Source organism: Merops nubicus, unplaced genomic scaffold (genome assembly GCF_000691845.1).
Source record: "Merops nubicus isolate BGI_N331 unplaced genomic scaffold, ASM69184v1 scaffold314, whole genome shotgun sequence".
Taxonomy (NCBI): Eukaryota; Metazoa; Chordata; class Aves; order Coraciiformes; family Meropidae; genus Merops; species Merops nubicus.
This window is the reverse complement of record NW_008602015.1, coordinates 1-16,403: the sequence shown is the minus strand read 5'-3', so window position 1 is coordinate 16,403 and position 16,403 is coordinate 1. Positions and strand designations below refer to the sequence as shown.

The 16,403-nt window shown below is 38.8% G+C and overlaps 2 protein-coding genes across 2 annotated transcripts in view; one reads left to right on the top strand and one right to left on the bottom strand.

Moving 5' to 3' along the window:
- The window catches only part of FNDC7 (fibronectin type III domain containing 7), an 11,831-nt gene extending 9,162 nt beyond the window's left edge, over positions 1 to 2,669 (top strand). Inside the window, 7 exon segments of the mRNA XM_008938164.1 lie at positions 504 to 545; positions 548 to 623; positions 625 to 752; positions 1,328 to 1,498; positions 1,501 to 1,587; positions 2,165 to 2,206; positions 2,632 to 2,669. Of these exon segments, the coding sequence (XP_008936412.1) occupies positions 504 to 545; positions 548 to 623; positions 625 to 752; positions 1,328 to 1,498; positions 1,501 to 1,587; positions 2,165 to 2,206; positions 2,632 to 2,669 (584 nt within the window).
- Positions 2,670 to 8,074: 5,405 nt separating this feature from the next.
- PRPF38B (pre-mRNA processing factor 38B) lies at positions 8,075 to 16,228 on the bottom strand. The gene is made up of 6 exons (XM_008938163.1): positions 16,115 to 16,228; positions 12,868 to 12,936; positions 12,431 to 12,582; positions 12,287 to 12,347; positions 9,563 to 9,786; positions 8,075 to 9,290 (listed from the first exon to the last, which is right to left on the bottom strand). The coding sequence occupies exons 1-6, from the start codon at positions 16,226 to 16,228 to the stop codon at positions 8,438 to 8,440; spliced, it is 1,473 nt and encodes a 490-aa protein (XP_008936411.1). The 3' UTR covers positions 8,075 to 8,437.
- Between the last annotated feature and the right edge of the window lie 175 nt (positions 16,229 to 16,403).

Sequence of the window (16,403 nt, the reverse complement as noted above, 5' to 3'; positions counted from 1 at the left end):
ACTCGTCCTTCCCCCCTTTCCTGCTGTTAATTTCCTGGCAGTTTTGTCCTGTACTCCTTAGCCAGAAGATCCCCAGGCACAGATATTAAGGTACAACAGTAAGGTGGATTGGCTGCAGGCATTTTATGCTGTAGAGAATGAGACTTTTTAACACTGAGCTATGTGGTGTGAGGGGTAGAGATGGACTCTGCTTAATTAAACTGCAGCCGTACCCTGATATTCTGATGACAAACCTTAGTAATTTTTAATATCTTGTGAACAGTCATATAATAATATGATTCACTGTTATGGACCAATTGATCTTACACTGACAGTCTGTTTATTATAAAAGCTTCCCAGAACAGTCACATGTTTTTCAGCAGGTTAATGTTTGCTTGAAAAGTATGCAAGTGTCCGTTCCTTGGCTCTTGATTGAGTGCTATTCTAATTGCAGCCCCCCAAAATACCTGCCATTTTCCAGGTACAAAACAGAATTGACTCCAGTGTTTTTTGTTGTTTTTAAGCTCTGTGGTGCCCTAATGACCTGATATTAAGTGAAGTGACTCTGGAACAAGTATCAGCTGGTCTGCTAGGATGGGTGCATAGACGTATGTAACAACGTTGGGGTCTCCAACAGGATGGGCAGTGTCACATTCTTCAAAACCACTGTCTCCTGGAGAGCATCACGTGTGGCACCAGCTATGCGGTGTCACTGAAAGTGATCAGTGAAATGGGTTTTACATCCAGTTGCACATATCAAGGATATTTTTCCAGTATGTAAACTCTAAATGCAATTGGGAAGAAAAAGACACAATATACACCTTACGATGTATAGTGTTGCTCATACAAATAGCACAGCTGAAATTCAATATGTAGTTAATAGACGTGCAGTTCCCTCCTTTAAATAAATGCACCTTGGATTATTTTCACATGTCATTTAAGCCCTGTTCTTACAATAGCCATCTGGTGGCCATACAAAGAAGTTTTACTAATTTTGCCTCAGAACCATTTTTAAAATTAAAATTATGCTATGGCATAATTCCATTTTAGAGACCACAGGAGGATTCTGGGCACTCTAAAGCTAGTCCTGGTGCCTCAATAGTCAGGAGAGAACAACAATATTCCTATGTGTAAAACAACAGCTGAATTCTAGCCCCATAATATGAGTGTGATAAAACATTTTCTTCCTTAGCTCAGTTCAAGAATTATGTTGGCTTCCTGTGAAATAATTTCTCATTGAACTGCTAGTATCTAGTGTGTTAGTGATCATATCTGGTTTTAAATGCACTCTAGGAATTTATAATGTACTTTGGGTTCACAACATTTGCTTATTAATGTATCTTATTAGGTGCTTGCTGCCCTTCTGGGGTGAAGCTGTACAGATTCAGCAATACTGGTATCAGGGTACACTGGCACACTTCTGATGAAAGTATAAACTGCAATACTGGCTTACATGGCTGAAAAGGCAATTTCACCTGTACCCCTAGCTCAGGTGTAAGTCACTGCGATGTCACCGAGGTAGTTGTGGGGATGCCTACACAGTGGTAGCATCTCCAGTTGCCAACAAGGGGCTAAAACTTACATTCTGTCCTTAAAGAATATATTCAGATATTTAGATTTCTTTGAATGATGTAGTTTTGTCCATGTGTGGTAGATGGTTAAAATGTAATCCGGAGTTGTGCAAGAGAAGGTGGCATGGAGTAGAAATTTTCTATTCCAGTCTTGACTCCAGAGGAAACACCATGGGTGCTATCTTGCACCCGTATGTCTGGGACGTGAACTTCACGTCCCAGACATATGTCCCAATGCTGGGACTGAGCATACTTACCTACACAGGTGCCTTTTAACTGGATCAGAGAAGTTAATTTTCAGCTGGGAGGTTAGAAGTGGTTAGAATACAGCAACAGATAAATGATGATTTTTAATTCTTTCGGGTTTTAATTTGTTTTACAGAATTATTGTTTTTAAATAAACAAATCAAAAACTTCTATGAACCACTCCTAAGCAGGTTTTTTTTAAGTAAAAATTGTTTAAAGGGGTAGTAACTCCTTTCCCAGGGCATAGATTTAATCCATTATAAAACTACTGCTATCTGATGGGATTGCACAGTTGTGTAGCATGGACTACATTCTGCAGACTACTACTATTTTCCAGCTTACAGCCCGACACCTAACATCTATACTACTGTTCATGTCATTTCAGTGACCTGGAAGCTCTGTGGGGATGGGCAAGAGCACACAGTACATTCGTTCCAAATCTGTGACGTTTGTAGAACGTGTTAGCATCACGTCACTCCAAAGAAGATAACAAATAATATATATATATATATATTAGGTAGCCAAGGCTTGTGTTAGTGTTATGCAGGTTTGTCTCACCATTCCATCTAATACATAATTTAAAAAACAGTATTACCTGTACTGTGGCCTGTATACTGTCATGAATTCTACATTGTCACAGAATGTACTGTTTATCTCATAGCACATAATAAAAGACAGGCTTATCTTTTATAGCTTCACTGTAGCCCATTACAATATTTGTAACTAGGTCACACTTTTTATTTTTAAAAAAGTGGCTTTCCTCAACCTATTCTACCTTATTTCTTCTGAGGTTTCAACAGGATAGTCTTGTCATAATTTCTGAATTCTGTTACATTGATTTATAGAGGAAAGAGCAATGCAGAACATACCTAGATGGAAGTTCTGGTTCAAATAAAGAGGTAAATTAAGTCCAGATTCACACTGGGATATTTTAATCAAACATTTCCTGCTGCTTAAGTCGTTGGGATTGGAGGGCTAAGCTTCACCAGTCCTGTATATCCTAAATACAACTGAGGTAACATATAACATTTACCTCAGAAACCTCATGCAGTCTACTATCAGTACTGATTTGTCCTCTCCTCCCACTTAAAATAAAACTTTCACTTCATTAAGCCTTTTCTAATAATATCCTATAGTTCCCCAGAAAAGCCCTCAAATTCCAAACAGATCAAGATACTCTTCAGCACTCATTTACTTTCTCTGTGATAGCTAAAACTGCTCATCCTCTAATAAAAGTATTGGTGTTCTGGACTGTTTCCTGCCCTTGTCTCAAAAAGATGGCATGAAGTCACTGCTGACTTTCCCCTCCCAAGTTTGCTCATCTGCTGTTTGCTGTTGTTCTCTTCCAGGTGCCCTGGATGCTCTTTTCACTTTTTCTTTCTCTGAAGCTGTAAAGACAACATCTGTGCTTAACTGCAACAGTCACCGCTGCTTGAGGGCTGGGAGGAGGGAAGCTGAAGAGCTAACCCTAGCCAAGATCCAATCCAGGACACCAAAGCCAAGCCCCAGCTGATGAGATAATTTTTAAAGTGCAGATGAACACTGACAGAGGTCTCTGTAATACTGAACTCTAATTTTCCTTGTAAAGCAAACAAGTTTTAAAAGTTCTTCCAAGACAATTATTAATCACTATGTGTCTTCTAGTATTGAGTGTATCAATGAAATAGTGAAGGCTGAACTAAAAAGTGATATTTAACTCCTTTAAAAATTTTAAAAGTACTATTTAGGTGCACTCAGTTTAAAGTATCTTGAGGCTTAATCAAGTATTCTAAGGCTATTTAATTATAATTTAAATAATAAAAAAAACTTTCTTCAGTTCTGAGAGCTTTGTCCTCTTCACATCAATTACCTTGTTTTGCTTTGTGGCTAATGAAGAACTGACAATTCCTACTAAAATTTTGATCTCACATTTTTCAGAAAAGGCAGAACTTTTCCTTTTACTCCGCAGTGGTTGCTTTTTCAGCCAACATGGAAAGCAAAGTTCAAGGTTTCTATGCCCACACAGACAGTAAAACAATTACTGAAAGATACCTTACAAAAAAAGTCTTCAGAAGCAATGGGGTTTTAATACTTTTTCCAGCTTATAAAAACAGACACCATACATTCTGAAATGTTCCTTTCTTCACAGAATACAGTTGTACTGAGTATCTTGGTCACTGCTTCTGATCATTTGCATGAAGTAATCTCATGAGAATCTTACTCTTAAATAGATTGTAGATGGCCCAAGAATTACATGTTAGAAGCTTCTTAGAATGTTCTGCATTTATTCACTGTCAAATAAGTCTTTAGGAAACTTAAGTAATGCAGGGCATTTTAAAAGAAAAAGTTGAGTTTATTTCTCATTTAGTTTGAAAAACAAAATTTAAGAATGTAAAAATAAGTATTGTTCACAACTTTCTGCCTTGAGGTTTTTATTTAAATATTTTTTCTTTGCAGTCATCATTGTCAAACACTGTTACCAAAGCCTAAGCATTTAACTAGATATCTATTAACTGGATTTTCAGACATCTAAAGTCATCAGTTTCTTTTGGAATCAAATTCAAGCCACAGCTTTCTTCTGTTTGTATGAACAATTCTGATATTTGTGTGTTCAAACAGTAACTCTAATGTATTTTAAAACAACTATAAATTGATGGTGTATTTTTTCCTCAATTTCTTCCTGGCATACAGACTTCAGCATCTCAAAATTACATACTACATCCTTGACAATGCTCTAGAACTATTTTTGTCAGCTCATCTTGTTTTCATGATTGAAAACAAGAAGTGTAACTGTAACAGAACATATTATTTGCATGTCTGTTAGGAAAAAAAAGCCTGACAGATGTAGACAGCATATTGATATACCAACTAAACTGAATACCTTCAGAACGGTATCTGTGGAATTATTTACACTAATGAATTAGGTGATTAAACCCACCTAGGTTATTTCATACCTTCATTTAAAAAAAAAAAATCAATTAAATGAATAATTTTAAAGATGTATTTGTTCAAATTACACAAAGATGGAACACTTACAAAAAATATTTGTAGTTATTATTCCAAATCCAAGTTACTTGTATTTGACACAGATGTAATAGCTAAAATCTTTGATAGGCTATTTTCAGTCCAGTAAAGAAGCTGCCAAAAATCACTCTTTCCACTGGTTTCAGATTTGACCCAAAATGGCTGATATTATAATAAGTCTTCTCCCACATCCAGCTGTGGTTCGGGAAGAGACAAAAAACCAAACAAACACCAAAACCAAAAACAGCCAACTACATTGCAAAGCTTCAGGAGTGGCATTTTTTACCCTGCTTAATAGCTAGTGGACATCTCCTGAATGTAGTTATGTGCCCTTCGTAGCAGTGCAGAAAGGGCTCAAACATCTTCCAAAGCTGGTAGAAGTCATCTAATGCTTTCAGGTTCCCTTTAAGAGATCCCGGATATTTGTAGCCTGTCTTCAAGTAGTTACAGTAATATTCAGCTGTAAACACAGAAAGTATGAGCACATTCATGTTCCTTCATCAACATGTAAATGAACGTATAAAAAAAAAGGAATACATACCAAGTACCCCCCAAAGTAATCAGATTGACCGCCCTGCCAATCAAGTTACCTTTCTTTAGTAGACAAAGATCTTGAGATCTTGTTCAAAAAGGAAAAAAAAAAAAGTAAGACCAAAGTAGAGGTGCATTTATCAAAGTAGTATAGCCAGTCCAGGTAAGAACTTATAATTAAAACCACAGGACAATGTGTCAATCTGTCAGACAGACAGGTGTCAGGAGGAAGAACTATCTCAGCTAGGTAACTCTGGACACAGGGCATTCCATAAAAACTTTAGGTTCGGAGTGCTCAATTTGTTGCACTTTTACCCTGAGAACTGAAGGGTAACTTCACAGGCTCTGTCAGGCAGTAGTTCTGAAACCATACCTCCTGGGAAAACTCACACTTCCAATTAAAATTGACAGAAATTTTCTTCCAACAACCCCGAGCCAAATACCCACTGCAGCAGCTGTACTGCTAGCAACTGCCTCAGACGGGAGGCGCCACTGATTCTACCATTTCCAATCGGAGCTGCTTTGCAGAAGTTCTGTTGATCCGTTCCTTCTGGTTTCAAGGAAGGTCACATGAAGTAAAACGGCATCAGAATCACAAAGACAAGACTCCCTGGATCCAAACTGAAGAGCTGCAAAATACTAAATCCCAACGATAACATCACATGGGTCTCTTGTTTTTAAGCAATTTTCGGCCTTGGTCAGTCATGACTATCGTGCTATCCATTACAGTGCTAGGTCCTGTACATAATATAGATCAAATTAAATCCAAAGGCCAGAGACGACTATATATTGAAAAAGTAAAAGCGAAGTCCTCAAATTACCACACTTGTAACGGATACTAGCACCAACCAGTCTTCACACAAGCTGTATCAAAATGTCTGCTATCTTCGCTATAACTGGGCATCTCCACTTTCAGGTCAAAGATTCTCAAATACCTGGATTTTGCTAGAAAAGAAACTATTCTTTCACTCTATTACCCAACAATAGCAGAGGAGGAAGAGCCCTGAAGGAACACCTGGAAATCAGTAATCCATTTTCCCTGACAGAACACTGGCTTTGCAGCCTCTCTGCCCAAGAATGTACTCTTTCAAAAACTCATACCCTGAAAGTTAAAACTAATGGCCAAACTAAAGGCCAAAACAACCCCCCTCGTGTCAAATATGGTAAATTTAAGTTGTCCTCACTGTTCCAACAGAATCCATGCAATCCCTCGGCAGACTGCAGAGGCAGTTCTAATCATCTGCTTAGCCAGGGTATTTCTAAAATGGCCAACATAGTTCTCCTCCCATATTAAATGAGAGCTCACTATATTCATTTTGCACCGCAATAGATTGAACTTGTTGAAGCTTAAACTTTGTTTCAAGCTCAGATTCAAAAATCAGATAAAAATGTAAGCAGACAATACCATAACAACCTCAGTAACAAAGGATTTTGAATAATAAGGAACACGATGACAAAGGAGAGACTAGAAATTCAGAAAACAGCAAGGAAGAAGAAAAAAAGATGTCATCTTTGCTTCTCTGAATACTAGGCAATGAAGTGTGTTGTTAGAAATTCAAGCAGTGTTTGTTTTCTCCTGGAGGTTTGAAAAAAAAAAAAAAACCTAATATTTAAACATTATGCCTACATGACCTGCATCACACCAAGGCAAAAAAGGCTCAAGTATCAATTTATTTCTACCTTCAGGTCACTTCAGGAGCATGACCAAGTCTCACAATGCTCTTCCTATTTTGGGGCTGCTGCATTTCTTTGTTAGCTACATCTTCCTTATAATGTACTTATTGCATAAAATCCCTTATTCATACAAAGTGTTAATCTGAAAATGAAATGTGGAAGAACCCAAACACTCTTCAACTGGCAATGAACATGCAGGGAAAAGCTGACACCCAATACAAAGGAATTAATTGAGAGTTTATTCCAGATGGTTGTCCTCACGTAGTATACAAGTCATCAGAATAACCTATCAAATAGACTCGGACTTCAATGATACGATTTTTTTCTATAATGCATTTTGGTTTTCGCTTCTAACAACTAGTTTTAAAAAAAAATATGCCAGATGAAACGTTCAGCACAAACTGCAATCCTTTCTATTTGTAGAAAATATGACTTAAAAAAGGACACTATAATTCTTATTATAATGTTTACACTTATAAAAATGCTTTGGAAGCTTGAAACTGAAATCCTTTGTAATATTTTCTTCTTCCTACCTCCCTCTTCCCATCTCTGAATGCCTTTGTTAGCCCAGGAGTATCATAAATGACAGAGTGCAGCTGATGACTAAAAACATTAAAAGACCACAATTGGATAAACTGTTTAAAAGAAGAAAACATGGAAGCTTACATGGATTTTTACAGAGGAACAGTTTTCATAGATGGCTCCGGTACTCATCCACCAGCCTTTACCGTGTCCGCCTGAGGTAGCCTTTCTACAGAATTGCTAAGGAAGCCCCAACAGAATCTGAAGCTTTGCATCAAACCCACCGTCTCCTTCAAAGTCCACCCTCAATTCAACAGCAGTGGTGATCAACAGTGTAATACATTTTAAAAGCTTCTGAAAAAACAGCAGGTACAGTGGATGTAAACGTTAGTTCTTAATCTGCAGCCCTCAATGTACACTGTACGCAGATAAATATCTCAGCTATAATACACATCCAAGATCCATCCCTAAAAGCCATACTATTATGTAAAGCACAGCCATGCTAACTTCAGGATACAAACCATAATTCCACGTCTACAAAACAAAAGTAGAATTAGTGGCAGTTTATTGCCTCATACAAATTTAACCAACATGGCACCCATGCCAAAGGAATTAAAACATTTTCAGGACATATGTACAGACTGTACACGTCAGAAACATCTGAACAATAAAAATGCAAGAACAATCTCTGGATTACAAATTAAACTAAACAAATGGTTTGAAACCGTCAATGCACTGAATGGGTTTACAAAGGCACTTCCCTACCCAAAATAGGAAATGACAACCTGCAGCCTAGAGGGAGGTTGGAGAAGAGTGCTCATCAACTACTGCACAATCTCAACTTTAAGAAAAAATAAGCAGGATTTAATCAAACATTTATAGGATTCAATGTGATCCACTTCTGAAAGAGTTCAGACAGTCTCATCTTTGTTTCTGTGTTGCTTTTCCTGGCTCTCCCGCTCCGTGCTTTGGCTCCTGCGGCGGTCGTGCTTGTCCGAGTGCTCCTTGCCCTCGCTGGGATCCTGTCTGTGGGAACGTTCTTTGCTCCTGCTGCGCTTCCGCGATTTCTCTCTGCCGGGACTCTGCTCTCGTTTCCTGGACTTCTCCACACTATCTGTTCTTCCTCTGCTTCTGCTTCTACTTTGTTTATTTGACCTCTCTTTACTTTCATTTTTATGTTTACTAGATTTCTCTTTGCTCCTGCTTCTGCTGCGCCTACCTGTGTTCCTACTTCGGCTCCTACTCCTATGCTTTCTTTCCCGGCTTCGACTTCTACTGTGTTTTCTCTCTTTTTTGGAATCTCTTTTGTCATCCCGGTGTTTCTTGTCATCCTTGTCATCCTTGTGTCTTCTCTCTTCTAGATCACCCTTACCTTTCCTTTCTTTTGATCTCTCTCTAGATCGATCTTTTTCCCTTTCACTACCTCTTTCCTTATCATAATCTCTCTCTTTCCTCCGGCTCCGTTCATTTTCTTTCTCTCGCTCCCTATCCCTGTCTCTTCGATCTCCTTTTCTGTCACGACTTCGACTACGGCTTCTGTACCTGTCCCTGCTTCTGCTCCGCCTCCGTTCTAGCACGCGGTCGGTACTTCTCGATCTCCGCCTTTCTTTTTCTCTCTCCTTAGCTTCACGCTCTAATCTTTGCCGTTCTCTCTCTCTTTCTAGTTCTCTATCAAAACTAGATGATCCGTGGGCTTCCCGATGATGACTTCTGCTTCTGGATCTTCTGGGAGACCTCCTCGGACTGATGGATCGTCTTGGTGACCTTTTAAAATAAAAGATATTCAATATGAAACATTTTCAAATTAAGGGACCCTCTTTGCTCTCCAACTTATACTTTATGTACACAGTCCATATTTAATCTTAAATCCCAAACCTCACCTCACTATTTTAACCCATTAGCATCCGTAAACTGCTCTGCCTGTTACCTTAAAACCTATCTTGGTGAAAAGATGCCCTGCTTCTGGTAATAAACAGTTCAGTATCGAACTGTTCAGCATTCAAGCGTTTATCATTTCAAAATAATGCTTGTCCGACCTTGAACGTCTACGTTCTGTGTGGCGGTCTATTTCTTCCATCCCCTCCTTGCCATCTTTCTTGATTTTTCTAGGTCTGCTTTTGATCTGCTGGTCAATGGTTTTCTGGACTGGCACAGGAATTCTTGGAAACAACGTGGAAAACCATTCCAGCTTAGTGAGAAAGGAACGAAGCATCTCCCCGATGGTCATCACGCAACCTCCACCTGCCTTCACATCCAGGTCCTACAAAATACAAACAAAAAACATCCTGATGGTCAAAAGAATTCTTTACCAATTTAAAAAAAAAAAAATGCTGCTACATTACTGCCTTCTCGAGTCTCATGATTATGAAATCTTGTCTCATATTCTAACATCCTTAGGAAAATTCAAACTCTGCACCCTTTGGATTTGGCAGTATGTTACAGATAGGGAATGGGACTTAATATGCATGCAGGCACATACTAATCCTGCAGCCATCTGGATGGTAAGGGACTGTCGATGAAGAGATTAACGTGAAATCCCCTTACACAGTCTGGTTACGTGGTATGATCCTGTATTTTATTTAAATGCCACAAAGTTGAGAAGTCCTCTCAAACTACATTTAATACTCCATTTTGTGGATGTACAACTGTGTACCATCATACCCAACCCTGTGGCCTAAATCATTTAAGAACTACATCATTGCCTATGTAAGGATGATCATAGAAGAAGCTCTAGTACAAAATGGCATCCTAACAGAATTGGAAGCAATAGCAAACCAACTGCCATGAAGCAGTGAGGTTTCTAATTTAGAAATATGTAAAAAAATAAATAAATGAACAACTAATTGGAAACGCATAATCCATGATGACCATTGTCTCTGAAAAGGGTCATTACCGCATGAAGGCCTTCTTGCTATGCCCTCTCACAGCTCAGGACATGTTAGTCAGCTATTGTCAGTCCCAAACCTATAGTGCAAGCACACAAGGAAAGTGAGATTTGTTATCTAAACAGGAAGAAAAAATCTAAATGTAAAACTGCTTGCACTCACACACATTTAAGTGTTCAGATATACAGTTTTTCCAAATATAATCGCTGCAGAGATCTAAAGAAGAAAAAAAGGAGTTAAACGTAGCACCTGGAGAGTATGTACAGTTAAACAAAATAAACATAAGAAGCATTTTGAGAAGTAACTCTGTATCCTGGGAAGTTTTTCACAGTGGCAAGACAAAAGATTAACTGCTTCCACATATTTAAGAACTGGAGGGAAAAAAAAATCCTGCAGGTTCAAGTATTTCCACATAGATAAATTTGCTTCATCCTATTGAGCTTGACCAGGACTGGGAAGAAACCTAAGCCAAGCAGCCCCAAGCACTTTTTTCCTATGTAACAACGCTACTGAAAGCGGCTGAGAAAGAAATACTAATTCTAAGAAGTATAATGGGAGATTTTAAACAACAATAAACAAATCTGTGCTGGTAACCAGGATCTCCAAGAAATTAAATGTATCAACTAAGAAAGGTCCTTTGAATAATGACCCAGTTAAGACCTGCACAATGAATTGCACTCATGATCGCTTTAGTGTCCTGGAAATGGTTTGTGGGACTCTGAAAATGAAGCCACCCCAGTCGTCCAGAGGAGTTAATATGCAACACTGCAGAGACTTCCCATGGCCTAGCACCACCTGGGGGAGAAGGGCGACATCACAGCGATGCTTTTAATCAAGATATAAATGGGATTGATTATTGTTACAAACATACAATAATGCAGGTTTACCTGAGATAACAGCTGTTTCCTTTGCACAACGTTTTTGATACTTAGCGTGAAAGAAACTGAAATAAATACACTGCGTTGCACTCAGACACAGGTACAATTAACACTGTTTTTAACACAAGTATTTGTAAGTCATTTGCAACTACAGCGGCTAAGATTTCTTGAAGTAGATGCTTACTGTCACCCTGAAAATGCCAAGAGATCCTTCCTGTTCCATTCTTAAATCTGAGGTGCAATTTAAAACCTGCCTAATAAATACAAACCGCAACAGCATGTAGCAGACCGTATGCTCGACTTCACAGACCCAGAAGCCTCACCCACCAGCTCCTACTGCGTTTCGCCAGACAGCAAATCAGGACTAGGGTACCAAAAGTGTTCTGACTGCATAACAGTGTGGCCTCTTTACTGAACTTCTTCAATTAGCAACTCGGGTTTCCCCCCTTCCCACCCCCACCCCTCTGGTTAGTAAAGACACTGAGGTTACTAGAGACAATGCCACCTTTCGCAGCAATTAAACCATTTGTTTCTCTTCTGACAAAATCCTGGGCTTTGTTATTCCAGGACATGAATAATAACCACAGATTTTTTGGTAACATTTTTCAAGGTAAATGTTGGATTGTGCTATATGCTTCCCACTGTTCTATGTGAGCACCGATTCCCCGTCCCAGTAATAAATAATTTTTTCTCAAAAGCACGCAGAAGCCACACTCACACAGCCTGCTGTCTGCATTGTGATTTAATGCGCCTGTTTCATATGTCTTTGTAATATTTGACACAGTAACGCCCTAATCGATGGAAAATTCCATTAAAATCTTTGAAATCTAACAAAAATGACTGAGGTCCCCGCTCAGAGCTGCTTCCTGCACTGGTTAGTGAAATTGCAAGAACATAACATTGCAAATTCAAATGACAGAAAACCAACAAAGAGCTTTTAAACCTAAAGTAGTAACATGAAAAGAAACAAAACAAATTATTACCCTCGCCGACATACCTCTTCGTCATCAAGAAAGGATTCAAACCAGTCCCATAGATCTGTAGGTGGTTGTGTGTACCTTCAAGTGCAAAAAGAATATAAAATTTTAATATAGGTTTACGTATATTAAATTATGTATAAGTTAATTATATTTATACTTGCCTAATATACATAAATCCAAGAGCCCTAATATATGGAGAGTCTGTATGAGTTATAAGGCCCATCACTTGCTTACGAGTGAGTTTCAGCGTGAACAGTTTGTAGAGCAGGCAGAAGGCTGTAGACACAATTCCTCCAGTTCCAACACCACGCACCTTTCAAAGGAAAAAAAAAGTTAGGTGACAATGCAGGAAGTCAAAGACATTAACCCAAGTCTTCAAAACACAAGAACAAACACAGGATAAAATCTCCATCTACAAACAGAGCAATGTGGAAAAAGTGACACTACCTGCATCCACAGCTCTGGAAGCAAGGGAAACTCTTTGTAATATATACTTTTACATCTAAGGACTAAGACAACGTACAAGCAAGTTTTATCTATGCTTGGGAAACCGATTTACCAGACAGAAAAATGTAAGGCGGCACGTACTTCTACTTACCCCTCCACACATCCCTGTCTGGCCCGCTGTTTTTCTGCTCCCCTTCTCCCATGGTTCAACATGCGTCACCTGACAGAGTGGGGGGGGAGAGGAAGGGGAAGACAGAGGGGGAAAGAAAAAGAGAAAAACAATTACAACCTCCCTGTTTAGCTGCCTATACAAACCTAACTTAAACAATGGTTATCCTAATCAATCTCAAATAGATTGATTTATCCTACCAAATTCAAGATCAAGTCTTCTTTGCCACTAAAGCCAAGCATTTGGCTTCTTTAATTACCATGTTAAGATAACAGCCAAAGCCCTGGCTGAAGTTCAAAAAATAAAAACCCACCATGCCAAGCACCTGTGCTTATTCTACACTCCATGTCCTTTCAAATACTTTATGACTAAACCCCATCATGACTATTTTCTACAGTGACTAAACAATTACCTCTTTTTAAGCTGCCTCTTAAGTTTAGTGATACCTGCCAGCAGCTAAAGAAGTCAAAATCTGCAGTATCATACCCAAATTTCATTTATGCAGTGAGCTTAGCTAGAAGTTTCTTTTGAGTAACACATACAACTAGAACAAAAGAAAGATGCCTATAAAGTGTAGCATTTTAATCTGAAAAAAGTGTTTGTTTTTTTTTTTTTCTTGTAGATTTAAACAATATTCTTGGATAAAATGGTTCCCGAGTAAACCTTGCCTATCTCAAATCTTTTAAGATGCATTTAGACATGAGTGCATGAACTTACTTAAAAAACAATATTCCCTACATTTGTCAGCAAGAGTCATGAATCAAAACTGAATACGCTACATTTGAAATTTGGAAATTCAGAGAAGTAAAGCCTGTCTCAATAAACAAGTACATTTCCTAAACACATTAACTTAAATAAGTAAAAACAAGAGAAAAAAGATACAATGGTGTTACACCAGATTGGTGACAAGAGTTTGTGGCCATATAGTACTGTAGCTCACAAAATTCTTTAATGATACATGAAACAAAACTAATCATGTACTCAACAACCTGAAATCAGAGATATGCAAACAGCTGAAGTTGCTGAATTGGTTTTCTTTGTGTTTTGTTAAGAGTTGTCTTAACCAAGTAAGAACAATGAGAGATGCCAGTTGTGTAGAACTCAAAATCTGCTATGACTTCTGTATCATTAGTATCGTATAAGAAGTTTCCAGAGACTACATAAATAATCCCGCACATCCTTCCAATTTTGTACAATTATAGCTCTCACAGGAAACAAAAAGTATTTTTTTTGTCAAAGGATTGAGTGACACTATCACAATGGTAGTCTTCAATTTTTTTATTTTTATTACACTTATATTTGTTTGCCACAGATATGAATAAAAACTCCCAAGCCCTGACAACAATACTGTTTTCAGAAAAAAGAGTATTTAACATTTTGGTTCTAGAAAGACTGCTGCATATGCTTAACTTGTTGGAAGTACACCGCTTCAATGAAGTTGAGGACGTGCACATGATCAAGGAGAAAGGAAGAGGAAGTCACCCACTTTGCAGATACAGAGCTGCAACGGGAGACAGAACTACAAGGGAATTCAAATATCTAGACAGAACCCATATCTTCAAAGACAGTCCCTAACACCCGCTGCTTGTGTGACTGAAGATTATCTTTCCTGAGAATTTAGCGTTCTTAAATTTTTTAAATGAGCCACTTTGGTTCTCAAAGGCAAATACACTGAAAAATACACCTGCTATGGTGGATATCGTTCTCATTAACAAAAAAAAGCCAGCAATTTTTCAGGAATCTTAAAACATGAATAGAATGAAAATCTCCTGAAAATCTAGGAAGTACCTTAACTACCAGGTTATCTTCTCCTTCACATTTATTACTCATAATTAGGGGGCTGAGTTTTGTCTTTATGTAGCACACACTTTTGAGTCAGAATAACCATCAAATTCAGTAAACAAACTTTATTTACATTGGATTAATAAGTAGATACTTGCTGGATTGTCAAAATTCTTCTCACATTTAAGATTAAGCCACATATAGAATGAAACTCTGAGACAAGCAAACAATTTGATCTACAGTTGAGAACTACCAGTAGTGAGAACAAATCACATTAAATATTCTTTACAACATATGAAAGGGTCCATGTAAAATACAGTAACCTCTCAAATTTTCAGAAAACTTTTTTTATAATTTTTTTAGCTCTTGCTGTCACTTAGAGCACAAGTCTTGTGAGTAGCATCTGAGAAAACTGGAGCTATTTAGTCGGAAGAAGAGGAGACTCTGAGAGGCAGAGACCTTACTCTCTACCGACTACCCGAAAGGAAGTCACAGAGAGGTGTCACAAGTAACAAGGAATAGGACAAGAGGAAATGGTTTAGGTTGGAAAAACTTCACTGAAAGGGTTGTGAAGCCCTGGAACAGGCTGCCCAAGGAAGTGGTGGAGTCCCCATCCCTGGACATGTTTAAAAGTTGTGTAGATGTGGTGCTCAGGGCCATGGCTTAGCGGTGGAATTTGCAGTTAGGTTAATGGTTGGACACAATGATCTTAAAGGTCTTTTCCAGCCTAAACGATCCTATGTGCCTACGGCTTGCAAAAATAAATTTCGCTGCTTTCTATTCTGAGAATGGATTATTCCTATCTCACATGCAGCAAGTGGTAAACTAACCGAACAGATGCACTGTCAACAATCTGTGTTACTCTCAATATTAGTAGGATTAACTAGTCTGCTCCAAATGACAGAGCACAAGCAGAGAATTGCTGTCATTTTGAGGAGAAACGGTAGCACTGTCTTCGTAAGTGCAAACAACATCAAAAATCTAAAATATATCTGTGGAGTTATTTTCACAATTATAGTGCCCTGAGTAACTTTTGCCCTGTTAAATGAGACAAAAGGGCTACTTTTATATAACATTATTTCAAAATATACTGAAACCCACTGTCACAGTACCATTAGCAAGCAGAATCAATTCACCTGAAAAAAATACCTCAATGATCACCAAAGTACACCTGATTGAAGAGAGCAACCTGAGCTATCAAAGTTTTGCTCCCGCTAACTGAACAAAGAAAGTGGCTGTGTTGATGAGCATTAATTATGCATACCTCTACCTGGGAGACTGGCTTGATGGAAGCCTCGCTGCAAAACTGATTCAATCCTGCTAACAAAACAAGAACTGAGACACAGGGGCACCGACACAGTTCAGTTATCCCCCCAGCACATCCTACCTGATACCAAGAGAAGCGCTAAAATTAACTAGTTTTTGACTGGGCGTCGAAGGAGGAAACCCTAAACTGTGGACGAAGGCCACACATGAACTCCGGTTGAAGCCACCTACAGCCACCACCGCCCCTCCTGGGCAGCCACACGGCGTGTCGCAGCTCCCGGGCTCCGACGGCCATTTCACCCCTTGTCCCCGCTCACGTTGCCCGCTTTCAAACTAACTTCTAACGCCGCGATTCCGAATCCGACGCCGAACACGCGTTTTTCGTAGAGAGAGAAGGCGGCCCCTCACCAGGCAATAAGAAAAGGGATCTGCTCCCAGTTCTCCGAGCAAGGCGCGGGGCGTGAAGGCAA

Coding starts and splice junctions, on each gene's coding strand:
- PRPF38B (XM_008938163.1), bottom strand. CDS start 16,228: ATGGCCGTCGGAGCCCGGGAGCTGCGACACGCCGTGTGGCTGCCCAGG. Junction 12,348..12,430: donor CTTGGATTTATGTATATTAG/GCAAGTATAAAT, acceptor TTGCACTTGAAG/GTACACACAACCACCTACAG. Junction 9,787..12,286: donor CCTTTCTTGATGACGAAGAG/GTATGTCGGCGA, acceptor TGTATTTTGTAG/GACCTGGATGTGAAGGCAGG.